The sequence below is a fragment of the Salarias fasciatus genome (assembly GCF_902148845.1).
Source record: "Salarias fasciatus chromosome 7 unlocalized genomic scaffold, fSalaFa1.1 super_scaffold_4, whole genome shotgun sequence".
Lineage (NCBI taxonomy): Eukaryota > Metazoa > Chordata > Actinopteri > Blenniiformes > Blenniidae > Salarias > Salarias fasciatus.
Window position 1 is genome coordinate 24,801,478 of NW_021941229.1, and position 27,514 is coordinate 24,828,991.

The following is a 27,514-nucleotide window of genomic DNA, read 5'->3' on the forward strand; positions in this document are numbered from 1 at the left end:
CCTTCAAACTGGATGATTTGTTGTAATTTTGGAATCAAGCTGGACTTCCTGAACATCATCTCTAACAGTCTTTCATGATTTAATCTATTTGAGAGTATTCCGGTGGTGCAGCAATGAATTACATTAAATCAATCTTTTCCCACGTTTCACAAAAATGAGGCTTCTCACCTCTGTGACTTTTCTTGTGGACCAACAAACGACTCGGTTGACTGAAACTTTTCCCACATGTTTCATAAAGTATCTTCTCATCAGTGACCACTCTGACCTCTGGAGATAACTGATGTTTTTCATGGTCAGTTTTCTCACACGTTCCTTCACAAAGCTTTTCACATTCAGCCTGCTTATCTAACACATCAATGTTTTTCACACTGTTTCTATGAAACACCTTGATTTTTTCAGCTTTGCATTTGGAGTTGATTCCAAGTTCATGTGTCTTTTCACCTGCTTCTCACCTGTGTGAGTTCTCTTGTGGATCTTGAAATCACGCCATACACTGAACCTCTTGCCACATATTTCACAAGAATGAGGCTTCTCACCTGTGTGAACTGTCATGTGGCGCAATAACTGTGAAAATGGAAACTTTTGCCACATGTTTCACAAAAATGAGGCTTCTCACCTGTGTGAGTTCTGTTGTGGACCAACAAACTACTCTGTCGGCCAAAGCTTTTGCCACATGTTTCACAAGAATATGGCTTCTCACCTGTGTGAGTTCTCATGTGGCACAACAAATTACACTTTTGATTGAACCTTTTGCCACATGTTTCACAAGAATAAGGCTTCTCACCTGTGTGAGTTCTGTTGTGGACCAACAAACTACTCTGTCGGCCAAAGCTTTTGCCACATGTTTCACAAGAATATGGCTTCTCACCAGTGTGAGTTCTCACGTGGCGCAACAAATTACACTTTTGATTGAACCTTTGGCCACATGCTTCACAAGAATAAGTCTTCTCACCTGTGTGAGTTCTCACGTGGCGCAACAAATCACACTGTCGATTGAATCTTTTGCCACATGTTTCACAACAATATGGCTTCTCACCTGTGTGAGTTCTCACGTGGCGCAACAAAACACACTCTTGATTGAATCTTTTGCCACATGTTTCACAACACTATGGCTTCTCACCTGTGTGAGTTCTCACGTGGCGCAACAAATTACTCTGTCGGCCAAAACTTTTGCCACATGTTTCACAAGAATAAGTCTTCTCACCTGTGTGAGTTCTCTTGTGGATCTTGAATTCACGCCATACACTGAACCTCTTGCCACATGTTTCACAACAATGAGGCTTCTCACCTGTGTGAACTGTCATGTGGCGCAACAAATAACTGTGAAAACGGAAACTTTTGTCACATGTTTCACAAAAATGAGGCTTCTCACCTGTGTGAGTTCTCACGTGGCGCAACAAAACACACTCTTGATTGAATCTTTTGCCACATGTTTCACAACAATATGGCTTCTCACCTGTGTGAGTTCTCACGTGGCGCAACAAATCACATTGTTGATTGAATCTTTTGCCACATGTTTCACAAGAATAAGGCTTCTCACCTGTGTGAGTTCTTTTGTGGACCAACAAACCACTCTGCTGACCAAAGCTTTTGCCACATGATTCACAAGAATATGGCTTTTCGCCTGTGTGAGTTCTCACGTGGCACAACAAATTAGACTTTTGATTGAACCTTTTGCCACATGTTTCACAAGAATAAGTCTTCTCACCTGTGTGAATTCTTTTGTGGACCAACAAACTACTCTGTTGGCCAAAGCTTTTGCCACATGATTCACAAGAATATGGCTTTTCGCCTGTGTGAGTTCTCACGTGGCACAACAAAATACGCTTTTGATTGAACCTTTTGCCACATGTTTCACAAGAATAAATCTTCTCACCTGTGTGAGTTCTCTTGTGGACCTTGAAATCACGCCATACATTGAACCTCTTGCCACATGTTTCACAAGAATGATGCTTCTCACCTTTGTGAATTCTCATGTGGCGCAACAAATAACTGTGAAAACGGAAACTTTTGCCACATGTTTCACAAGAATGATGCTTCTCACCTTTGTGAATTCTCATGTGGCGCAACAAATTACTCTGTCGGCCAAAACTTTTGTCACACGTTTCACAAGAATAAGTCTTCTCACCTGTGTGAGTTCTCTTGTGGACCTTGAAATCACGCCATACACTGAACCTCTTGCCACATGTTTCACAAGAATAAGGCTTCTCACCTGTGTGAACTGTCATGTGGCGCAACAAATAACTGTGAAAACGGAAACTTTTGCCACATGTTTCACAAAAATGAGGCTTCCCACCTCTGTGAGTTCTCTTGTGGACCAACAAACGACTCGGTTGACTGAAACTTTTCCCACATGTTTCATAAAGTATCTTCTCATCAGTGACCACTCTGACCTTTGGACATAACTGATGTTTTTCATGGTCAGTTTTCTCACACGTTTCTTCACAAAGAAGCTTTTCATATTCAGCCTGCTTCTCTGAAACATCAAAATTGTTCACACCGTTTCCATGAAACACCTTGAGTTTTTTCAGCTTTGCGTTTGGAGTTGATTCTGAGTCCATGTGTCTTTTCTCATGGTGGACTTCAGAGTCCTGAGAGGGGAACGGCTCAGTCTCTGGTACTTCTGGTTCACTCAGGTCACTGTGATCCTCAACAGAAGGAACCTTCAAGGTTTCACAATCAAACTTCAGAATAAACTCTTCTCTCTTCTGGCTGGTACTGAGTTCCTCGTGTTCCTCAATCTGTGAGGATTTTGGTTCCTCCTGCTCCTCCTTAAACTGATGAAGTCCTGGTTGTCCTTCTTTGATGTGTTCAGGTTCTGGTTCTTGTTGTTTGATCTGTTGAGGTTCTGGTTCTTCCCCTTCTTCCTTGATCTGTTGAGTTTCTGGTTCTTCTCCTTCCTCTTTGATCTGTTGAGGTTCTGGTTCTTCCCCTTCTTCCTTGATGTGTTGAGGTTCTGGTTCTTCTTCCTCTTTGATCTGTGGCGGTTCTGTGTCGTCCTGTTCCAGACAGTAGTTGGTTTGCTGTTTAAAGAGCTGCTCCTCTCTGCAGTCATGGTCCTGTTGGAGCTCTGCAAGGAAACAAAAGCAGGAGATCAAAGATTATCTGATCAGTATCACAAGAATGATGGTTGCATCATTCAGGGATATTGCATGGTTCACATGCAATGTCCCTGCAACTCCCACACTGTGCCTTTTAGGTGATCCGGGTGAAATTAACATGTCAATAAACTCTGTCTACATGGTTCTCACCATCTTGTGCATCGCAAAGAAAACTATCCTTGTAAATTGGAAATCCAGAAATAATCTGAGTAACAGGCGGTTTAAGAGTCTTTTATTAGATCATATTAAAGCTCGTGTCCGGAGTTTCCGTTCTTTTCCAACGTATGTATCATTTTTCAACAGAGCCTAAATGTGTCAGTCTGGTTCGATACTACAATATAATATTAGCATAAAGCAATATAAAATTATTTATGAGCCCCGCCTTCGTCTCATAGACCCCCATGTTGTCCGAAAAAGCGCCGGTCAGCTTCAGCCAATAGGTTTCGAGCTTCCGCATTCTCTTGTTGTCAATCAAAGTGTGGAGCAGCCAGAGAGCACGGCCGCTCGCCCGGGCAGAGGAGAGTTCGCAACGCAGCAGCCGGCCCGCTTACCTCGGATATATCCATTGTCTGCTGAACATCCACCATAAACAGCTAAACATGTAGGATGCTGTGGGACTCCGAGGCTCTCATTTTCACCCGACGGATAACAGCGTGCACAATTAAAGGGGCGTGGCTTGGTCGCTCATGAAAGCAGAGGGAGGGCGGAACCTGTAGACATTGGATTAAAAAAAAAAACCTCTCTTGTTCAAAACTTCGGACACAAGCTTTAAATTGGAGACAATGTCTGTCTGTTCAAAGGACCAATCAGCTGAATCTGGTTCCCTCTGGTCCCCTGTGATCAGCTCCATCACTTCATGTAAGGGGAAGATGAGGGCCTCTCCTCTTTGAAGGTCGGTTGTTGGTGGGGGGGCCTGATGGCTGCGGGTGGTTGGCGCTGTCTTGGGGTCGGGATCTGGGCTGCTTCGCTGGGGGATGTCTTCGTGTTTGGTTTGGATTGGGGGTGGGGGGGCTGACGGGTTGTTGGGGCTGTCTGGCGGCGGTGGGGCCGGGGCTCCGGGGGGCCTGGGTCGGTGGGTGCCGGTTCATGTTCGGGTAGCCGGGGTGTCCTGGGGCGGGTGTGGCTGGGGGCCCTGGGCCCTGGTGCCTGGGGGCTGTCCCCTTCCATTGGGGTGGGGGGGTCGGCCTGGCTGGGGGGGCCGGTCGGCTCGGGCATGCTGCCGCTCCCTGGGTCGGTGCATTCCCTGGGGTCTGGTTGCTGCCCCGGAATCCAGGGCATCGGGGTGGGTGGTTGTGGTGGTGGGGGACAGGGGGGGCGGGGTGGATGGGTTGTTCAATTGCTTCAAGTGCAATTGGTCAAGGGAGTTGCCATCAAGTTGCAGAAGAGGAGCCACTACCCCCTTTTTTTTTTGTTTTTTTGGGTTTTTTTTTTTTTTTTTGTGTGTCAACTTAGTCAGTGGTACATGGGTCGGTGCATTCCCTGGGGGTCTGGTTGCTGCCCCGGAATCCAGGGCATCAGGGTGGGTGGTTGTGGTGGTGGGGGACAGGGGGGCGGGGTGGATGGGTGGGTAGATGGGGGGGGGGGGGGGGGGGGGGGTGGTAACGGTGGGCCCTGGGTCTGGGTGCTTCCGCTGCCCCGTGTCTGTCCTCGCCTTCGCTCCTCCTGATGCATGATGGGTGTGTGCTTCTTGGGTCGGTGGCTGTCTGGCCATGGTCGCTGTCTGCCCTGGTCCTGGGGCGGGGGGTGGGGGGGGGGGGGGGGTGGCGCTCCTGGCCCTGTCCTTCATCCGGGGGCTCCTGGGTGACGGGGGTGCTGCGGCATCCCCAGACCCCCCTCTCCTGCTCTCGTGCACACACATGTAGGGCTTTGGAAGGCGGGCTTATCAGGTTGGGTGTGGTGGAGGGGGCCAGGGAAGTGGCCTCAATCACTGCACCCTTCAGTGGCTCGCCTCTCAGTCTTAATTGCACTTAGTCATCTAACACGACCAAATACATACAAACACACACGTCGGGGGGTCTTGGCGCACCATGTCGGGGGTGGGGCTGTTCAGGTAGATGGGACTGCTCGTTTAGCCTCACTCGCGGCACGGTGTGGTTACTGCCCCTCAATTTTAATCGCAAACAACATATACCCCATCAACACTTACGAGGTGGGGGGAGGGAGGGGGCAATGGGGTCTTCTGTGCCCCCGTTTCCAGATTCCTTCTGGTGGGGGGCGGGGGATGGGGGCTGTTGTTTTCCCCACGGGCCTGGGGTTTGGACCGGCTGTGGTTTGGGGGGCTGCTGGCTCTGGGGGGTGCATACCTGTCTGCAGCGGTGGGGTTTGGGGGTGGGGGCAGCGGTTGTGGGTGGCGGGGGGTCCTGGATGTGGGGTTCAGTGTTCCCTCGCCTTCCGGGGGGGTCTCCCACAGGACATGACGGTTGGATGACGTGGGAATGTGAGTGTGTTTGGGGTAGGGTTGACTTTGTGTGTGTGTGTGTGTGTGTGTGTGTATGTGTGTGTGTGTGTACGTGCTTGCTAGTGTGTGTGTGTGAGTGTGTCAGAATGTGAGTGTGTTTGGTTTAGGGATGAGTGGTTGTGTGTGTGTGTGTGTGTGTGTGTGTGAGTGTGAGTGTGTGTATGTGTGTGTGTGTGTGTGTGTGTGTGTGTGTGTGTGTGTGTGTCAGTGTGAGTGAGTGGGTGTGAGTGTTCGGTTGGGGCGGGGGGGTGAGGTGGGAGAGGACAGGGTGGGAGGGGTGGGTCGGGGGGTGGACGGGGGGACGGGGGGGCGGGGGGGTGTGATGCCCTGGATCTCGGGGTGCGTGGCCGGTGCGCTGGGGGGGGTACTGGCCTGGGGTGGGTAGCCGCCCGTGTGGGCCGGTTCTAACGGGTGGGTCATGGCCCTCCACCTGTGTGGGGGGTCGGCTCTTGGGCTCTTGGGCCTTGGGCTCTCGGGCACCCGGGGTGGACCGGCTCCTGCCGGTCGTGGCTACCGCCGGCTGTCTGGGCTCTGAGGGCCTCTCTGGCCTGCTTCTGGCCTTATCAGGGGTCAAAGGTCATATATGCATGATCACTATCACCATCACTATCACCGTCATATTTGCATGATCACGTTGATCTTTAATCACTCTTCACATACTCGGTTACCTTGTCTTTTTGTGGTGGTTAGACTAATGGTTATCTGTAGTGGACCTCTCTTGATGCATGCCCCGAGTTTACTACTTGTTACTAGTCTGTTCACTACTATGGCTCGTCAAGGGGGGGGAAAAAAAAAAATTCTTATATATGTATGGTTCTGTCAGTTTTTGTGTTGGTTGTCGACTCTGGTTTGGTGTTGTCTAGATTGGGGTTTGGGAGGTGCGTCGACAACACTGTTTTGCATTTGTTGTGAATTTGTACATAGGTTGTGCCCCCCCCCGCCCCCGTTCTCCCTCTCTTTTTCTTTCTCTCTTTCTGTCTCTCGCTCTCTGAGCGTTTCCGTCCCGGTCCTGTCCGGCAGCCATGCCAGACGCCAGCTTTAAATAAAGGCAGCAGCAGGAGGAGATTCAGTCTCACCCTGCTGCTAACATTAAAATCTGTTCGTTTAGTAAAAGGCTACAATCATACAATATTGCACGCCCCAGCTGCTGAACAGGACAAGGGAAAAAAAAAAAAGTATCACAAGAATGAGGCTTCTCACACAAGTGAGAAGCCTCATTCTTGTGATTAGCAACAATAACTCTACAGTCCAGTAGGTCGACCCAATGTGAAAAACGTGTTCACACTATCGCTCCCGGCTCCACCACGGGCTGCTACGTCACTTCGGTCGAGCCAAATACCTTTGGTGGGAACACGGCCTCATTCTTGTGATTAGCAACATTAACTCTACAGTCCACCTTAAAAAATCTGTTACTCCAGCAGCCAAACTGAAATCTTTCATTCAAAAAGACAGTCCAGTCCCATTGACACTTATTGATCATCTTTAGCTGCTGATTGATTACTTGATTGGATTAACTTTTTTCAGGCAGTGTCTTCACTCACCTGCAACATTCTGAAAACGGTTTACTACACTACCTGAGGTGGAGGGATAATGAGACATCCTGCTTTGAAATGTTGTCAGGAAAAGCCTCTTCAAACAACATCAACCTCCACAACTTTACTGTTCAGACCAGTGAGGGGAAAAGTAGTCCTAGTTCCATCAAGCACATCTGCTCACAGCGTTTCCATACCTGTTCTGTGTAACCTGATCTGAGGATTCCAGTTGATTTCCAGCATTCTGCGTTGGCGACCGATCTCCTCCTCGTACTGAACCACAGTTTGTTGAAACAGGGTGAATATCTCCTCAGCAGCAGCAGTTAGTTCTGGATGGTCAGGTCTCTCACGGAGTGGTGGGAATCGTCTCCTTCACCATCAGTAACAGTCGCCTCAACAACATCCTCCTCCTCTTTAATGTGTGGAGCTTCATGTTCCTCCTGCTCCTGACTGGAGCTCGTCTTCTGGTTACCCATGTGTTGCTGTGGACTCTCTGGAGGGAAACAAGACTGAAGTCACTGATGTGATGGATGTGAAGGTTTTACAGGATGGGTGGATGAAACAGAGCAGGATACACTGAAAATAGAAACACTAAAAATAATAATAGTAATAAAAAAATAAAAATAAAACCTAATTTCAGTAAAATTGACAGCACCTGTGGGGTTTAAAGGATAAATGGGAAAACTGTATGGTGCAACGTGACTTTCTGTGAGCTCTGAAACCTTTGTTGGAAGTTTCCAAGATAGCATGTTTCAGACCTTTTTTCTGAGCAACACTGGAACGCATCATTACTCTAAACTACTTACTGAAATGTCTGGATTATAAACGTCAACCGTAAAATCTGCACAAACGCGTGTTAGCTCAGACTGGGTGTAAATAAATCACTTCCTCAGTTTGCAAACAGCTCAAACTCCGTTTCCTCTGTTTCTGATCCAGAAGCTGTTTAATACTGAAGCTTTCTGTTATTTCACTGTGAACAAGAACTGCAGCTGCAGCCTCGTTTCTGACTGCAAGCTGTAAAATAAATGTAACGATCCTCCAAGAGTCACATTCATGTGTTCATTTTCACGTTTCAATACCTGTTCTGTGGAACCTGACTTGATGTTTCCAGTTGATTTCCAGAAGTTTCCCCTGTCGATCAATCTCCTCCTCGAACTGGACGACAGTTTGTTGAAACGCGGTGAATATTTCTCCAGCAGCAGCAGTTAGTCGCTGCTTGATAAACTCTCTCAAAGCCTGAACTGGACTCATTGTTGCTGCAGGAGGTGAAATCTTTCCTCTGAGAGACACAGCAGTACATCCGCCGTGACTTCTTCTTCTCTCCCTAATCTGGAGGATCACAAACAACGTTCAGCTTCATACTGACGCCTGCTGGACACAGGGAGAACTGCAGGTTATCAGCTGTTCCTGAAGTCATTGGAGCTCTTTATGAATATGAATGGAACAAGTCGTTCTTTTTGTCTTTTTTTTTGACAGCTGTCGAGTTCATAATCAACATAATCTGTCAGACATCATCAAGTAATTAAAATTCTGGTCAAAGTCTGGAAGTTCTCATCAGTTGTACATTTTCTAGATGCTTGGAATAATTTTGAGAGTAATCAACACTTGATTAGAGTTTGAAAGAGATAAAAAAAAATGTAAAGTTTATCGCCATACACCCCGCCACCCCCCCCCCCAAAAAAAAAAAAAAAATGTTGTTCTATTGGCTTTCAGTAAGTGCAAGCGTAGCCTTTTTTTTTTTCAAGATGGCGCTGGGTGACCAGCTGCTGGCTGCAGAGGATGTCTAGTTTTCCCACTTTACCTGACTTTACTTGTATTTTGGCATGCTTTCTTGTTTTCTTTCACAGGGAGATGACTCACTGTGGAACCGTGCACATGGGAAACCCACTTTTACTATACCTTTATTTGTTTTTATGCTTTTATTTTGCTTTTTGGATCTGCGTAGGGGGACTCCTCTGGATTCAGCGGCGGCTCAGAGCTGCCCAGGTGTTTCACACGTGAGATGCTCATCGGTCTGCACGGCCCTGCTGCCCTCTACATGGACAAACCCATCATTCCCACAGAGATACGGAGGAAAAGGAGAGGCTGAAGAGGTGGACGAAAGAAGCGGAGGACTTATATTCCCTCTGTAATTATGGGGAATGTCCGCTGCATCGTTAACAAGACTGAGGAGCTGGCTGAGAGCTGGAAGAGAGGAGGTTGGCTGGCAGTGTTTGTGAATGAGCGCTGGTGCAACCCGGCCAACGTGCACGTGAAGGAACAGCTGTGCACGCAGGACCTGGAGCTGCTTGTGGTCACCATGAGACCATTCCACCTGGCGAGGGAACGTTGTCACGTGCTCGTACTGTGCCGTACGCCTCCCCACCGCAGATGCTGCGGTGGTGTGTGAGCAGCTCCACAGCAGCATCAGCCAGATCCAGACCCGCCATCGCCGCCCTGCTGCTGATCAGTGGAGACTTCAACCATGTTTCCCTCTCCGCCTCTCTCCCGACGTTCACGCAGTACGTCACGTGCCACACGAGAGACTATAAGACGCTGGACCTTCTTTACGCAAACGTGCCAGACGATTACAGCTCCGCCCCCCTCCCCCCACTGGGACGCTCCGATCACAACCTGGTCTATCTGCTCCCCCAATACACACCCGAGGTGTGATGGAGACCTGTGCAGAAGAGGTCTGTGAAAGTGTGGACTGAGGAGGCCAATGAGAGGCTGCAGGACTGTTTCCAGACCAGGACTGGAGCAGGTTCTGTGACTCCTTCAGGGACGACATCAACGGCCTCACACACTGCATGATGCACGACATTAACTTCTGTGTGGAGGGCACTGTGCCAACCCGGAGGCTACGGTGCTTCTCCAACAACCAACCATGGGTCACCCTGAGCTTAAAGTCCTGCAGAACCAAAAGAAAAAGGCTTTGACCTCGCAGGACAGAGAGGAGCAGAGGAGGCTTCAGCGTGAGCTCCAGTGGAGGATCAGCAGGGCCAAGAAGGACTATGGCAGGAGGCTGGAGGAGGAGCTGGAGGAGAAGATGGAGGAGAAGATGGAGGAGGAGCTGGAGGAGGAGCTGGAGGAGGAGCTGGAGGAGGAGCTGGAGGAGGAGCTGGCCTAGAACAATGCTCAGGATGTGTGCAGAGGACTTCAGAACATTTCTGGATTTGTCCGGAGTGTCAGAGGGACAGCTGATGGAGACCAGCTCTGTTTGGATGAATTTCAACTGTTTCTTTAGCAGATTTGGTTCTCCCCCCCACCCCCTCTACCCCCCTCTCTAAAATTTGCCACGTTGTATTTAACAATTCTCGATATCATTTTAATATGATTTTTAAAGGAGAGAGTGGAATCAATCATGACTCCTAAATATTTGAATTCATTAACTAATTGCAGCTCTTGATCTCCAAAATACACATTAGAACGGACGATGTTGGTGGCTCTTTTGGAAAAAAAACATACCAACAGTTTTTTTGTGTATTTAACTGAAGGGTTAGGCTAGGCTTTTGCTAAGCTTGCAAGCCTGCCAGCCATTATGTTGTGTGACACCTCTTTCTCCCAAATACTCTTCCAGTATTGCTCAGTCTCAGCCCTGGGTGGGTCTGCTGTGGTCTTACTGCCCTGCCACTGAGAGGAGACCTTAGCTGGATTGTTGGAGAACACCCTGCTCATTCTCCTGGTCTCTACTTCTTTTGTGAATCTCTTTAGGTGGGTAGCTCGGACTGTGAGTCGTTGCTTAGCAGTCTCCAGTGCCTCAGTTATTGACAACTTTCTACATTGCTTCTGCAGTTCTTTCTTGAGATTCATCCCTCTGCGTTGTTCTGTGAGGAAGCCAGTTTATCTCTGTGTTGAAATGTTTTTTGCCTCTCACCTTCTTCTCCATGAAGGTTCTTGGTCACTCCGGCTGCTCATGCTGTTAATCTTGTAGCCAAGCATCTCCAGGATAACGATTGCTGTTGCATATGTGGCAGGAGCGTATGGTTTTGGGAAACCAAGTTAAATGTTCGGAGAGAATGATTTTTCAACGCCACCTGGAGAGTCGGCTCCAGGACCAATTCAACCCAGTACAGAGTAAGCTGCGCTAAGTGTGGACATGAAGCAGGACGTGAGTCATAATACACAAAAATACAAAATTAATTTTATTCTTAGAGTCACAAATGTTAAAATACTATAGGCCTATAGAACACTTCTTAATTATTTCAACTTATTAAGCACAGTAAAAAGGAATCACAGGAACACCTGGAGGATTGATTACTGCAGTTAAGTTGGTTGTTTTACAAAATAAACAATAATGCACAAAAGCAGCGACACATGCAAAAGTAAATGGGAAGCAACAAATTAAGCACAAGCCATGCAAAGCAAAATATGAACAACAAGCAAAAAAAATAACATGCAAAGCAAAAAAACACAAAAGGCAAGCAATAAGCAGACTTTGAACAAAATACAGAACTGCAATGAAATCAAAACTCACTCACTGAAGGAATAGTGCCTGCGACAAAATAAAATAAATATTAGCTGCCTATTCGCACTGTCTGTCCAGATGAAAATAGGCTACTGTAGCCTATGACAGAGGACGGCGCAAATTAATCCCAGTGCCCCTGAACACTCCCCGCAGGAGCGTGCAGGAGCTCCATAGGGGAAGCTCGTCGCGGTGGTTGCTGGCAAGGTGTGGGCTGCAAGACGTGCAGCCTTAACTTAAACCCTGGAGATGATGTGGAACAGCGCAGGACAAGGCAACGGGTCCTTTCTAGGAGCGGCGGCCCTCGTTGTGGACCACACACTGGAGATTGGTGCCTACAATGGAGACACGAACATTAAAACGTTGTAGGGAAACTAATCTAAAGACGGTTGGATCTTACCTGCTGGAGCAAGCACATGCGCACAAGCAGCAGGAGGAGGGGGAGAGCCAATGAGGATATTAGTGGCTAATCCCTGCTACAGCTCCGATCTACAAGTGTAATTTGGGATCAGCATTGGCCCGAGCCAAAAATGACAAGGCAGAACAACGAGCAGCTTACCCCGAGCGAGGAGTCCCAAACTCGGGGCGCAAACCAAAATGGATCGCCCGAGGCACACAAGCGTGCTCCAAACCAGGAAATCTCGGCTGGTTACCAAACGCTGCAACCACCGCACCGAAACCAAACATGTGCGCGCATGCAGACCACCCACTAAGCTTATAAGCTCGGTTTGGTGCCACCTTCCAATCACAGCCCAGGTAAGATGCACACCATCATGCCACACATATATCAGCTGATTGGTCTCAGTGATGGTGCAGGTGGGGATAGTTTGCAGTGCTGTGTTTACATCTTCCAGTAGAGATTCCGACGGTACTTCGAGAGCTTTTGTGAGATCCAACATTAGAAATACTGTCACTTGGCTTCATTTTGTCCTCTTCATTCTCATCACAAGCATTTAATAAAGGTTCATTTGTTTCAGTTTGTTCCACAAGACCCACGTTCTCATTCATTTGAATTAATCATTGTTCGGTTTCCTTTATCCACGGTCTTGCATCATTTTGGAATGTTTCAGTGTATTTCATGATGCTTGAAAACCATTCAGTTTGTTTATCAACCTCCTCTTGTGGCAGCAATGGCATCAGTTCATCATGAACTTTTTCAGCGCATACATAGAGCCCGTTCAAATTTCCCAGAAATTCTTTTATTTGAAGCACATTTTCCTTTGTTTCAGAAGCGCTTTTATTTCCGGTATCATTCCTTTCCTTTTGTTCACAAACCCCTTGCAGTTATTCTGCAGCTTTTCCACCTTATACTGTACATCAAAGCTTTTTCAGTGAGTTTGCTTACCCTTTTTCCAGACTCTTTGTCAGCACATCAGGTGCCATCAGAATGACTCATTTTGACTTTTTTTGTGGGTTTCAGTCTCACACTGCATCAAACTCATTCAAAATCAGTCCACAGAGAGTGATGATGAGCGTTTTATTCAAGCAGCGGCTTCATCGGCATTCCAACCGCAAAGCATCAAGTCACCAAGCAAGTAGTAAACGACTGACGTCACCGCCGTACGCCCCGAGCCACACATCGCACAAGCTTCCTAACCGAGCCGCATTTCCTCCTGCATCAAACACCTTCCAACCAAGGGCTCTCCATAATTAACGCTCACAAGTTCCTTATCCACACGAGCATGAAGTCGGCAGCTTACCTGACTTCACAAGTGGCGTGTAGATGTGGCGTTATTACTCCGGTGTTACTGTGCGGCACGGTGCGTCTTACTTGTCGGTTCCGTTGTTTCTTGTCTCGGCTTGCGGGCGATGCCCTCCTGGATGCCCTTTTTTTGTTGACAAATGAAGTGGCGACTTGTCGCCCTGAGAGTAAAGTTCAGGTCCAAAATGTGTCAGACGCGCTGCCGACTTGTCCATGAAACACACCGACACTCAGGATATGGTTCAGGTGGTTTGATTGCCTCCCCGATGGAGCAATCATGGACATGCGAACATGCATACCAGCAAACAAGCGTACGAGCTGTCAACAAAAGTTGAGGCACCCGCTCTCCTCTCTCCACCTGACTGCAGGTGAAACACGCCCTTTTGAAACTTCCTCACAATCACCGCCCATCACCGCATGCGTCACGTGACCCAAGCACCCGTGTGTCACCATAGAAACCTGAAACACTCAGTGACACATTCACACATTATATTATGGCTCCTTCAATTAGTTTTTTTTCCCAAAGATCACATTTCACATATGAGGATTTCTTCACAACATTGTATGTCAGCAGTCATGTGTTGCATGGAAGTATGAAGCTTTATGGAGTGAAAAGTTAAATTACAACTCAGTCATGTCAAGGAGAAAAGAAACAGCAAAGAATAAAACCCACTGGATTCACATCAACATTTTATTTGCATTTCTTCAAAGTTCACTTTTATTGTGACAGACCACAAACTGAAATGTTCCTGAAGCACAGTCTGAACAGCGTCTGAATCAGTAACGTTTCCTTCAAACTGGATGATTTGTTGTAATTTTGGAATCAAGCTGGACTTCCTGAACAACATCTCTCACAGTCTTTCATGATTTCATCTATTTGAGAGTATTCCAGTGGTGCAGCAATGAATTACATTAAATCAATCTTTTCCCACGTTTCACAAAAATGAGGCTTCTCACCTCTGTGACTTTTCTTGTGGACCAACAAACGACTCGGTTGACTGAAACTTTTCCACATGTTTCATAAAGTATCTTCTCATCAGTCTGATGTTTTTCATGGTCAGTTTTCTCACACGTTCCTTCACAAAGACGGTTTTCACATTCAGCCTGCTTCTCTGAAACATCAATGTTGTTCACACTGTTTCTATGCAACACCTTGATTTTTTCAGCTTTGCATTTGGAGTTGATTCCGAGTCCATGTGTCTTTTCACCTGCTTCTCACTTGTGTGAGTTCTCACGTGGCGCAACAAATTATGCTTTTGACTGAACCTTTTGCCACATGTTTCACAAGAATAAGTCTTCTCACCTGGGTGAGTTCTCTTGTGGATCTTGAAATCACGCCATACACTGAACCTCTTGCCACATGTTTCACAAGAATGAGGCTTCTCACCTGTGTGAACTGTCATGTGGCGCAACAAATAACTGTGAAAACGGAAACTTTTGCCACGTTTCACAAAAATGAGGCTTCTCACCTCTGTGACTTTTTTTTGTGGACCAACAAACGACTCGGTTGAATGAAACTTTTCCCACATGTTTCATAAAGTATTATCAGTGACCACTCTGACCGTCGGACATAACTGATGTTTTTCATGGTCAGTTTTCTCACACGTTTCTTCAGAAAGAAGCTTTTCACATTCAGCCTGCTTCTCTGAAACATAAAAACTGTTCACACCGTTTCAATGAAACACCTTGATTTTTTCAGCTTTGCATTTGGAGTTGATTCCGAGTCCATGTGTCTTTTCACCTGCTTCTCACCTGTGTGAGTTCTCACGTGGCGCAACAAATTACGCTTTTCACTGAACCTTTTGCCACATGTTTCACAAGAATAAGGCTTCTCACCTGTGTGAGTTCTCATGTGGATCTTAAAATCACACTGTTGACTGAACCTTTTGCCACATGTTTCACAAGAATAAGGCTTCTCACCTGTGTGAGTTCTCACGTGGCGCAACAAATTACGCTTTTCACTGAACCTTTTGCCACATGTTTCACAAGAATAAGGCTTCTCACCTGTGTGAGTTCTCATGTGGATCTTAAAATCACACCGTTGACTGAACCTTTTGCCACATGTTTCACAAGAATAAGGCTTCTCACCTGTGTGAATTCTTTTGTGGACCAACAAAGTACTCTGTCGGCCAAAGCTTTTGCCACATGTTTCACAAGAATATGGCTTCTCACCTGTGTGAGTTCTCATGTGGCGCAACAAATTACGCTTTTGACTGAACCTTTCGCCACATGTTTCACAACAATATGGCTTCTCACCTGTGTGAGTTCTCACGTGGCGCAACAAACCACACTGTTGATTGAATCTTTTGCCACATGTTTCACACCAATATGGCTTCTCACCTGTGTGAGTTCTCACGTGGCGCAACAAACCACACTGTTGATTGAATCTTTTGCCACATGTTTCACAAGAATAAGGCTTCTCACCTGTGTGAATTCTTTTGTGGACCAACAAAGTACTCTGTTGGCCAAAGCTTTTGCCACATGTTTCACAAGAATATGGCTTTTCGCCTGTGTGAGTTCTCACGTGGCACAACAAATTACGCTTTTTATTGAATCTTTTGCCACATGTTTCACAAGAATAAGGCTTCTCACCTGTGTGAGTTCTTTTGTGGACCAACAAACTACTCTGATGGCCAAAGCTTTTGCCACATGTTTCACAAGAATATGGCTTTTCGCCTGTGTGAGTTCTCACGTGGCACAACAAATTACGCTTTTTATTGAATCTTTTGCCACATGTTTCACAAGAATAAGGCTTCTCACCTGTGTGAATTCTTTTGTGGACCAACAAACTACTCTGTTGGCCAAAGCTTTTGCCACATGTTTCACAAGAATAAGGCTTCTCACCTGTGTGAGTTCTTTTGTGGACCAACAAACTACTCTGTTGGCCAAAGCTTTTGCCACATGTTTCACAAGAATATGGCTTTTCGCCTGTGTGAGTTCTCACGTGGCACAACAAACTACGCTTTTTATTGAATCTTTTGCCACATGTTTCACAAGAATAAGTCTTCTCACCTGTGTGAGTTCTCTTGTGGATCTTGAAATCACGCCATACACTGAACCTCTTGCCACATGTTTCACAAGAATGAGGCTTCTCACCTGTGTGAACTGTCATGTGGCGCAACAAATAACTGTGAAAACGGAAACTTTTGCCACATGTTTCACAAAAATGAGGCTTCTCACCTCTGTGACTTTTCTTGTGGACCAACAAACGACTCGGTTGACTGAAACTTTTCCCACATGTTTCATAAAGTATCTTCTCATCAGTGACCACTCTGACCTTCGGACATAACTGATGTTTTTCATGGTCAGTTTTCTCACACGTTTCTTCACAAAGAAGCTTTTCACATTCAGCCTGCTTCTCTGAAACATCAAAATTGTTCACACCGTTTCCATGAAACACCTTGAGTTTTTTCAGCTTCGCGTTTGGAGTTGATTCTGAGTCCATGTGTCTTTTCTCATGGTGGACTTCAGAGTCCTGAGAGAGGAACCGCTCAGTCTCTGGTACTTCTGGTTCACTCAGGTCACTCTGATCCTCAACAGAAGGAACCTTCAAGGTTTCACAATCAAACTTCAGAATAAACTCTTCTCTCTTCTGGCTGGTACTGAGTTCCTCGTGTTCCTCAATCTGTGAAGATTTTGGTTCCTCCTGCTCCTCCTTAAACTGATGAAGTCCTGGTTTTCCTTCTTTGATGTGTTCAGGTTCTGGTTCTTCTTGTTTGATCTGTTGAGGTTCTGGTTCTTCCCCTTCTTCCTTGATGTGTTGAGGTTCTGGTTCTTCTTCTTCCTCTTTGATCTGTGGAGGTTCTTGTTCTTCCTCTTCTTCCTTGATGTGTTGAGGTTCTGGTTCTTCTTCCTCTTTGATCTGTGGCGGTTCTTTGTCATCCTGTTCTAGACAGTAGTTGGTTTCCTGTTTAAAGAGCTGCTCCTCTCTGCAGTCATGGTCCTGTTGGAGCTCTGCAAGGAAACAAAAGCAGGAGATCAAAGATTATCTTATTAGTATCACAAGAATGATGGTTGCATCATTCAGGGATATTGCATGGTTCACATGCAATATCCCTGCAACTCCCACACTGTGCCTTTTAGGTGATCTGGGTGAAATTAACATGTCAATAAACTCTGTCTCCATGGTTCTCACCATCTTGTGCATCGCAAAGAAAACTATCCTTGTAAATTGGAAATCCAGAAATAATCTGAGTAACAGGCAGTTTAAGAGTCTTTTATTAGATCATATTAACTTGGAGACAATGTCTGTCTGTTCAAAGGACCAATCAGCTGAATCTGGTTCCCTCTGGTCCCCTGTGATCATCTCCATCACTTAATGTAAGGGGAAGATGAGGGCCTCTCCTCTTTGAAGGTCGGTTGTTGGTGGGGGGGCCTGATGGCTGCGGGTGGTTGGCGCTGTCTTGGAGTCGGGATCTGGGCTGCTTCGTGTATGATTTGGATTGGGGGTGGGGGGGGGCCGCCGGTTGTTGGGGCTGTCTGGCGGCGGTGGGGCCGGGGCTCCGGGGGCCTGGGTCAGTGGGTGCTGGTTCATGTTTGGGTAGCCGGGGTGTCCTTGGGCGGGTGTGGCTGGGGGCCCTGGGCCCTGGTGCCTGGGGGCTGTCCCCTTCCATTGGGGTGGGGGGGTCGACCTGGCTGGGGGGGCCGGTCGGCTCGGGCGTGCTGCCGCTCCCTGGGTCGGTGCATTCCCTGGGGTCTGGTTGCTGCCCCGGAATCCAGGGCATCGGGGTGGGTGGTTGTGGTGGTGGGGGACAGGGGGGCGGGGTGGATTGGTGGGGGGTGGGGGGTTGGCGGATGGGGGGGGGGGGGGGGGTAGATGGGGGGTGGTGGTGGGCTGTGGGGGTTAGGGGGTGGGGGAAGGTGGGTGTGTATATATGCATGTGTATATGTGTGTGGGTGTGTATGTGTGAGTATGTATGTATGTTGTGGTATGAGAGGGTATGTATGTATGTGTATGTGAGTGTGTGGGTGTGTATCTGGATATGTATGTATATGTGTGTGACTGTGTATGCGTAAGTGTGTATGTATGTGTGGATATGTTTCTGTGAGCATTCATGTATGTGTATCTGTAAGTATGTATGTATGTCTGTATATGTGGGTGTATATGTGTGTGCGATTGGAGGTATGTATGTGAGGAGAGAGTGTGGTGCCCTGTGGGGGGGGGGGGGGGCCCCGGTGGGTCTGGGGGCGGTGGGCCCTGGGTCTGGGTCCTTCCGCTGCCCCCTGTCTGTCCTCACCTCCACTCCTCCTGATGCATGATGGGTGTGTGCTTCTTAGGTCGGTGGCTCTCTGGCTATGGTCGGGGGGGGGGGGGTGGTCCTGGCCCTGTCCTTCATCCGGGGGCTCCTGGGTGACGGGGGTGCTGCGGCATCCAAGTGGCCTCAATCACTGCACCCTTCAGTGGCTCGCCTCTCAGTCTTAACTGCACTTAGTCATCTAACACGACCAAATACATACAAACACACATGTCGGGGGGTCTTGGCGCGCTGTGTCGGGGGTGGGGCTGTTCAGGTGGATGAGACTGCTCGTTTGGCCTCACTCGCGGCACGGTGTGGTTACTGCCCCTCAATTTTAATCGCAAACAACATATACCCCATCAACACTTACGAAGCGGGGGGAGGGAGGGGGCAATGGGGTCTTCTGTGCCCCCGTTTCCAGTTTCCTTCTGGTGGGGGGCGGGGGATGGGGGCTGTTGTTTTCCCCACAGGCCTGGGGTTTGGACCGGCTGTGGTTTGGGGGACTGCTGGCTCTCGGGGGTGCATACCTGTCTGCAGCGGGGGGGTTTTGAGGGTGGGGGCGGCGGTTGTGGGTGGCGGGGGGTCCTGGATGTGGGGTTCGGTGTTCCCTCGCCTTCCGGGGGGGTCTCCCACAGGACATGACGGTTGGATGACGTGGGAAAGTGAGTGTGTTTGGGGGAGGGTTGACTTTGTGTGTGTGTGTGTGTGTGTGTGTGTGTGTGTGTGTGTGTGTGTGTGTGTGTGCACGTGCTTGCTGGCGTGTGTGTGTGAGTGTGTCAGAATGTGAGTGTGTTTGGTTTAGGGATGAGTGGTTGTGTGTGTGTGTGTGTGAGTGAGTGGGTGTGAGTGTTGGGTTGGGGCGGGAGGGAGTGAGGTGGTAGAGGACTCGGGGGGTGGACGGGGGGGCGGGGGGGTGTGATGCCCTGGATCTCGGGGTGCGTGGCCGGAGCGCTGGGGGGGTACTGGCTTGGGGTGGGTAGCCACCCGTGCGGGCCGGTTCTCCCGGGTGGGTCATGGCCCTCCGCCTGTGTGGGGGGTCGGCTCTTGAGCACTTGGGCCTTGGGCTCTCGGCTCTGCCCGCCCTGGGCATCTGGCGCCCGGGGTGGACTGGCTCCTGGCGGTCGTGGCTTCGCGGGGCCCGGGCCCCGGGACCGCCAGGGTCCCCGGCCGAGGCTTTCCTCTGCCCCATTTCTGAACTGGAGCGTGGGCGTCTGCCTGAGGGAGCGGCTTGGATCCGGGCTCTGTGATGACCACCGGCTGTCTGGGCTCTGAGGGCCTCTCTGGCCTGCTTCTGGCCTTCTCAGGGTTCAGAGGTCATATATGCATGATCACTATCACCATCACTATCACCGTCATATTTGCATGATCATGCTGATCTTTAATCACTCTTCACATACTTGGTTACCTTGTCTTTTTGTGGTGGTTAGACTAATGGTGATCTGTAGTGGACCTCTCTTGATGCACGCCCTGAGTTTACCACAAGTTACTCGTCTGTTCACTACTATGGTTCATCAGGGGGGGGGGGGGGGGGGTGGAATTCATATACATATATATATATATATATATATATATATATATATATATATATATATGTATGGTTCTGTCAGTTTTTGTGTTGGTTGTCGGCTCTGTTTTGGTGTTGTCGAGATTTGGGTTTGGGATTTTTCTTGGTTGCGTGTGGTGCGTTGACAACACTGTTTTGCATTTGTACATAGGTTGTGCCCCCCCACCCTCTTTTCCCTCTCTTTTCTCTCTCTCTTTCTGTCTTTCTCTCTCTGAGCGTTTCGGTCCCGGTCCTGTCCGGCAGCCATGCCGGATGCCAGCTTTAAATAAAGGCAGCAGCAGGAGGAGATTCAGTCTCGTCCTGCTGCTAACATTAAAATCTGTTCGGATAGTAAAAGGCTACAATCACACAATATTGCACGCCCAACCTGCTGAACAGGACAAGGGAAAAAAAAAAAAAGTATCACAAGAATGAGGCTTCTCACACAATTGAGAAGCCTCATTCTTGTGATTAACAACATTAACTCTACAGTCCAGTAGGCCGACCCAATGTGAAAAACGTGTTCACACTGTCGCTCCCGGCTCCACCACGGGCTGCTACGTCACTTAGGTCGAGCCAAATATCTTTGGTGGGACCACGGCCTCATTCTTGTGATTAGCAACATTAACTCTACAGTCCACCTTAAAAAATCTGTTACTCCAGCAGCCAAACTGAAACCTTTCATTCAAAAACAGAGTCCAGTCCCATTGACACCTATTGATCATCTTTAGCTGCTGATTGATTACTTAATTGGATTAACTTTTTTCAGGTGGTGTCTTTACTCACCTGCAACATTCTGGAAACTGTTTACTCCACTACCTGAGGTGGAGGGATAATGAGACATCCTGCTTTGAAATGTTGTCAGGAAAAGCCTCTTCAAACAACATCAACCTCCACAACTTTACTGTTCAGACCAGTGAGGGGAAAAGTAGTACGAGTTCCATCAAGTGTGTCTGCTCACAGCATTTCCATACCTGTTCTGTGTAACCTGATCTGAGGATTCCAGTTGATTTCCAGCATTCTGCGTTGACGACCGATCTCCTCCTCGTACTGAACCACAGTTTGTTGAAACAGGGTGAATATTTCCTCAGCAGCAGCAGTTAGTTTCTGGATGGTCAGGTCTCTCACGGAGTGGTGGGAATCGTCTCCTTCACCATCAGTAACAGTCGCCTCAACAACATCCTCCTCCTCTTTAATGTGTGGAGCTTCATGTTCCTCCTGCTCCAGACTGGAGCTCGTCTTCTGGTTACCCATGTGTTGCTGTGGACTCTCTGGAGGGAAACAAGACTGAAGTCACTGATGTGATGGATGTGAAGGTTTGAGAGGATGGGTGGATGAAACAGAGCAGGATACACTGAAAATAGAAACACTAAAAAAAATAATAATAATAAAAAATATAAAATAAAACCTAATTTCAGTAAAATTGACAGCACCTGTGGGGTTTAAAGGATAAATGGAAAAACTGTATGGTGCAACGTGACTTTCTGTGAGCTCTGAAACCTTTGTTGGAAGTTTCCAAGATAGCATGTTTCAGACCTTTTTTCTGAGCAACACTGGAACGCATCATTACTCTAAACTACTTACTGAAATGTCTGGATTATAAACGTGAACCGTAAAATCTGCACAAACGCGTGTTAGCTCAGACTGAGTGTAAATAAATCATTTCATCAGTTTGCAAACAGCTCAAACTCCGTTTCCTCTGTTTCAGATACAGAAGCTGTTTAATACTGAACCTTTCTGTTATTTCACTGTGAACAAGAACTGCAGCTGCAGCCTCGTTTCTGACTGCAAGCTGTAAAATAAATGTAACGATCCTCCAGGAGTCACATTCATGTGTTCATTCTCACGTTTCAGTACCTGTTCTGTGGAACCTGACTTGATGTTTCCAGTTGATTTCCAGAAGTTTCCCCTGTCGATCAATCTCCTCCTCGAACTGGACGACAGTTTGTTGAAACGCGGTGATTATTTCTCCAGCAGCAGCAGTTAGTCGCTGCTTGATAAACTCTCTCAAAGCCTGAACTGGACTCATTGTTGCTGCAGGAGGTGAAATCTTTCCTCTGAGAGACACAGCAGCACATCCACCATGACTTCTTCTTCTCTCCCTAATCTGGAGGATCACAAACAACGTTCAGCTTCATACTGACTCCTGCTGGACACAGGGGGAACTGCAGGTTATCAGCTGTTCCTCCAGTCATTGGAGCTCTTTATGAATGTGAATGGAACAAGTCGTTCTTTTTGTCTTTTGTTTTTTTTGACAACTGTCGAGTTCATAATCAACATAATCTGTCAGACATCATCAAGTAATTAAAATTCTGGTCAAAGTCTGGAAGTTCTCATCAGTTGTACATTTTCTAGATGCTTGGAATAATTCTGAGAATAATCACCACTTGATTAGAGTTTGAAAGAGATTAAAAAAATGTAAAGTTTATCGCCATACACCCCGCCACCCCCCCCCCCCCCTCAAAAAAAAAAAAAAAAAGTTGTTCAAGTGGCTTTCAGTAAGTGCAAGCATAGCCTTTTTTTTCAAGATGGCGCTGGGTGAACAGCTGCTGGCTGCAGAGGCTGTCTAGTTTTCCCACTTTACCTGACTTTACTTGCATTTTGGCATGCTTTCTTGTTTTCTTTCACAGGGAGATGACTCACTGTGCAACCGTGCACATGGGAAACCCACTTTTACTATACCTTTATTTGTTTTTATGCTTTTATTTTCACTTTTTGGATCTGCGTAGGGGGACTCCTCTGGATTCAGCGGCGGCTCAGAGCTGCCCAGGTGTTTCACACGTTAGATGCTCATCGGTCTGCGCGGCCCTGCTGTCCTCTACGTGGACAAACCCATCATTCCCACAGAGATACGGAGGAAAAGGAGAGGCTGAAGAGGTGGACGAAAGAAGCGGAAGACTTATATTCCCTCTGTAATTATGGGGAATGTCTGCTGCATCGTTAACAAGACCGAGGAGCTGGCTGAGAGCTGGAAGAGAGGAGGTCGGCTGGCAGTGTTTGTGAATGAGCGCTGGTGCAACCCGGCCAACGTGCACGTGAAGGAACAGCTGTGCACGCAGGATCTGGAGCTGCTTGTGGTCACCATGAGACCATTCCACCTGCTGAGGGAACGTCACGTGCTCGTACTGTGCCGTACGCCTCCGCAGCGGCGTGTGAGCAGCTCCACGGCAGCATCAGCCAGATCCAGACCCGCCATCGCCGCCCTGCTGCTGATCAGCGGAGACTTCAACCATGTTTCCCTCTCCGCCTCTCTCCCGACGTTCACGCAGTACGTCACGTGCCACACGAGAGACTATAAGACGCTGGACCTTCTTTATGCAAACGTGCCAGACGATTACAGCTCCGCCCCCCTCCCCCCACTGGGACGCTCCGATCACAACCTGGTCTATCTGCTCCCCCAATACACACCCGAGGTGTGATGGAGACCTGTGCAGAAGAGGTCTGTGAAAGTGTGGACTGAGGAGGCCAATGAGAGGCTGCAGGACTGTTTCCAGACCAGGACTGGAGCAGGTTCTGTGACTCCTTCGAGGACGACATCAACGGCCTCACACACTGCATGATGTACGACATTAACTTCTGTGTGGATGGCACTGTGCCAACCCGGAGACTACGGTGCTTCTCCAACAACCAACCATGGGTCACCCTGAACTTAAAGTCCTGCAGAACCAAAAGAAAAAGGCTTTGACCTCATGGGACAGAGAGGAGCAGAGGAGACTTCAGCGTGAGCTCCAGTGGAGGATCAGCAGGGCCAAGAAGGACTATGGCAGGAGGCTGGAGGAGGAGCTGGAGGAGGAGCTGGAGGAGAAGATGGAGGAGGAGCTGGAGGAGAAGATGGAGGAGGAGCTGAACAAATCAGAGCTGGGCCGGGGGCGGGGCAAAGGACTGGGCCTTTTAATCCGAACAATAAAAGTCATAATAACATCATTACACAACATACACCCACAACAAGCGGGACTTACAAGCTTCGGCACCACGGAGAGCGAATTATATTAATGACATTACACACAAGGTGTGTGATGAGAGGCAACAAACACAGAGACCTAAACTGAGCTTTACAATGTTGGAGAAGTTTTTTCCCATAATGCAAAACCTGATGTTACAGCAGCTCACCTTGAGTGAGCTCTTATTAAAGTGATTATGGCTATATTTTATTTCTTATCAACCTGAAGGCGGACACTCTCTCCCGCCGACCCTGCTGACAGATCGCTGCTGCAGACCCAAACATCTCAAAGCCATAGCACTGAACAGGTTAACAGAGAGGCACAAACCTAGTATTGTCAGCACTTCTAATGTGTAGTATTTTATCTTAGAGCAGATCAGCAGGATCACACTGTTTTCTGACTGACGCTGTCTCGTAGGAGCATACAGCAGTGCGTAACTGCGCACGAATGAGATGGAGAGCGGTGGATCATCAGCGTCTCTGCGTCCTGTAAACTGTTATTTTAGCCTGATTAATCCATTCAGAAAGTCGGCACAGTGTTGATAAACTGAGTTTATCAGATATATTAAAACAAACGTATGTTTCATTCACCTTTATCGTCATATGTGCTAGCTTGAAAGTGATGGACAAAATTCTTTACCGTTTTTGTGATGACTACATCAGGAGCAGGTCGACCACTTGAAATTATTTCCCTCTTTTCTTCAAAAGTTCTCCAGGAAAACGACACTGAACGCAAAGACTGAATTGTATTGATTTCACTCATTTTGACTCGGCTACGACAAGGCAGTGAAGTTTGGCTGTGAAGTGAATCCAGTTATGAGCATGCGCGTTGGCAGATGAGCTGCTTCACTGACAGCTTTTTTGCCATTCAAAATGCTCATGTACAGTAAACACAGCCCCGAGCACGGGTACTACTCAATATCGCAGTGCGCATGCGCGAAACAAGCTGTCAGCTTTCCAGCTTTTCGCAAGCAAAACGGGACAGATAAGGCAGGAATTTCAGACCAAAACAGTAGAACAAACGTATTGCATTATAGAACACACTGGCAGATGAATATTTTCAATTATTTTATTGAAGGGCTTGGGCATGCATTGCATTTATAGCTTATTATGACCGCTCGCCCCTGGTCCCAGGCTGCTGAGGACCTGTTGGACCAGCTCTGCCAGGTTCTCTGCCACCTCTACAACCTGAGCCTCAGCCTGGAGAAGGTCCTCATTCTGTGGAAGACCTCTTGTGTGGTTCCGGTTCCCAAAACAGCGCACACCAAGGAACCGGCCCACTACAGACCTGTGGCCCTGACTTCCCCCCTCATGAAGACCATGGAGGGGCTCCTCCTGGTCCATGTCCGCTCCGTGGTGAGCTCCTCACTGGACCTGCTGCAGTTTGCCTACCGGCCCAACATCGAAGTGGAATATGCCGTCATCTACCTGCTGCAGGGGGTGCTCACCCACCTGGAGATCGCTGGCAGCGCTGTGAGGGTCATGTTCTTCCACTTCTCCAGCGCCTTCAACACCATCAGGCCGGCGCTGCTGCGGGGGAAACTGGAGGATGCGGGAGTAGACAGACACCTGGCTGCCTGGATCGTGGACTACCTCACTGACCGTCCACAGTACATGCGGCTGCTCAGTGTGAGTCCGAGGTGGTGGTCTGCAGCACGGGGGCGCCCCAGGGCACCATTGTCTCACCGTTCCTCTTCACCATATACACCTCGGACTCCATCTACAGCACGGACAGCTGCCACCTCCAGAAGTTCTCCGATGACTCCGCCATTGTGGGCTGTGTGTCAGAGGGGAACGAGCTGGAGTACCGATCGGTCATCATGGACTTTGTGGACTGGTTTGAGAACAACCACCTGTGTTTGAACACCAGCAGGATGAAGGAGATGGTGATCGACTTCAGGGGAGGACATTGAAACAGTGGACAGTTTCCAGTACCTGGGTTTTCACCACAACAATCAACTGGACTGGTCCCACAACAGCAATGCTCTGGACAAGAAGGGCCAGAGTCGCCTCCACCTTCTGAGGAGACTGAGGTCCTTGGGAGTGAGCAGACCTCTGCTCAGGACCTTTTATGAGTCTGTGGTAGCCTCTGCTGTCCACTACACCGCCTGATGCGGCTCTCGGCATTGGCGACATAGGAGGTCGCCTTGGGGGGCCATCTGGTGGAGGGGGCGGTGGAGTTTCAGCGGTCTAAAAAGTCGCTCCGACGAGCCCTCCTCAGAACAGGCTATTTCTGTGCCTGCTTTCCAGTATGTCAATGAACGCGTCTGTCCACGCCCACTCCCCCTCCCCCCTCCGGGAGAGGACGCGGCTTTCGCTAGCGGTGCTACGCGCTAATGTTGACTGTGAAGCTATTGCTCGTCAGGACCAAGCGCCAACCTCCCCTCATAAAACATGAAGATAATGCAGAAGTGCAAAAAAGCTATAATTCTGGGGAAATTCCAGCAGGGGGCGATGATGCTGGTTTCAGAAAGAGCGCCGGTCTCATTGGAACCCATTCAAAAATGCAGATTTTCAGAGTGTAAATAAACATATAAAGTGCCCCATCTCAGAACTTGTTTTGGTCTCTATCACTAGTTTCTCACTGTGCTGGCTTCACCAGACTCTGGTTGTCACATAAATCTCGCCTCAGGCATTAAATTGGCTTGGGCCGACCCTGCCTGAAAGGCAGAACAAAATATATATAAAAACTGTTTTCTCACAGACCTGGCAGGATTGTATGTCCTTCAAGCTTGGGTCCTCTACCAGAGGCCTGGTCCACACTCTCTCTCCAGCTCTTCCTTCAGCCCTTGGTATTTCTCCAGCTTCTCGTGCTCCTTTTTCCTGATGTTGCCATCACTTGGGATTGCTACATCTATCACCACAGCTGTCTTCTGCTGTTTATCCACCACCACGATGTCAGGTTGACCATCACCTGCTGGTCAGTCTGGATCTGAAAGTCCCATGGGATCTTGGCTTTATTGTTCTCGACCACCTTTGGAGGTGTCTCCCATCTTGATCCTGGAACCTCCAGTCCGTACTTGGTGCCTATGTTCCTGTACACTATATCCACTACCTGGCTGTGCCATTTATTTATTTATTTATTTATTTGATAGGGACAGCGCATATCAATGAACAACATTTGTAAATATGCCGGAATGTAGCCATGGGCTAATTTCCATCCGTAGTCCCCAGACAGGTGAATGTGACAATTGTCAAGTAAACAAAGAAAACAACAGGGAATCAGTAACAGGGCAGAATACAGGGGTCACAATACACGACAATAAACAATCACAGAAATAGACAAAAACAAAGACACCGCACAGAGACAATTCACAAACACAAACCCGGACGAGAGGACCTGAACAAAGATTGCCAAACCAGTGAATTCATCATAGTTACAATAAATAAAATTAAAGTCACAAATTACAGTTATTACAATCTTTAAAAATCATAACATGGTATATTCACTAAAATTACTTCTCTTTAAAGTGCTTTGTTGCATTGCACACATCCCTAAAGTGCTTTGTTTTATTTTTATTGTACATTGCCCTAAAGTGCTATGTTGCGTTGCGCAT

The 27,514-nt window shown here is 48.1% G+C and overlaps 2 protein-coding genes across 2 annotated transcripts; both read right to left on the bottom strand.

The window, feature by feature from the left end:
* Positions 1–840: 840 nt before the first annotated feature.
* On the bottom strand, positions 841–22,099 carry LOC115383204 (zinc finger protein 431-like). Its single transcript, XM_030085312.1, has 4 exons — positions 21,875–22,099; positions 20,992–21,288; positions 16,418–17,191; positions 841–1,372 (listed from the first exon to the last, which is right to left on the bottom strand). Exons 1-4 carry the CDS (start codon positions 22,044–22,046, stop codon positions 1,107–1,109), a joined length of 1,509 nt encoding a protein of 502 aa, XP_029941172.1. The 5' UTR covers positions 22,047–22,099; the 3' UTR covers positions 841–1,106.
* On the bottom strand, positions 2,356–16,308 carry LOC115383359 (zinc finger protein 239-like). Its single transcript, XM_030085544.1, has 3 exons — positions 16,304–16,308; positions 14,923–16,074; positions 2,356–2,516 (listed from the first exon to the last, which is right to left on the bottom strand). Exons 1-3 carry the CDS (start codon positions 16,306–16,308, stop codon positions 2,495–2,497), a joined length of 1,179 nt encoding a protein of 392 aa, XP_029941404.1. The 3' UTR covers positions 2,356–2,494.
* Positions 22,100–27,514: the final 5,415 nt, after the last annotated feature.

Bases quoted from the DNA above. Each gene is read 5' to 3' on its own strand.
- LOC115383359 (XM_030085544.1), bottom strand. The intron at 2,517-14,922 runs GTGTTTCATTGA...AAAAAACTCAAG, and splicing joins GCAAAGCTGAAAAAATCAAG to GTGTTTCATGGAAACGGTGT.
- LOC115383204 (XM_030085312.1), bottom strand. From the start codon at position 22,046: ATGAGTCCAGTTCAGGCTTTGAGAGAGTTTATCAAGCAGCGACTAACT. The intron at 21,289-21,874 runs GTACTGAAACGT...GTTTCCCTCCAG, and splicing joins AGTCAGGTTCCACAGAACAG to AGAGTCCACAGCAACACATG. The intron at 17,192-20,991 runs GTATGGAAATGC...GTTTCCTTGCAG, and splicing joins GATCAGGTTACACAGAACAG to AGCTCCAACAGGACCATGAC.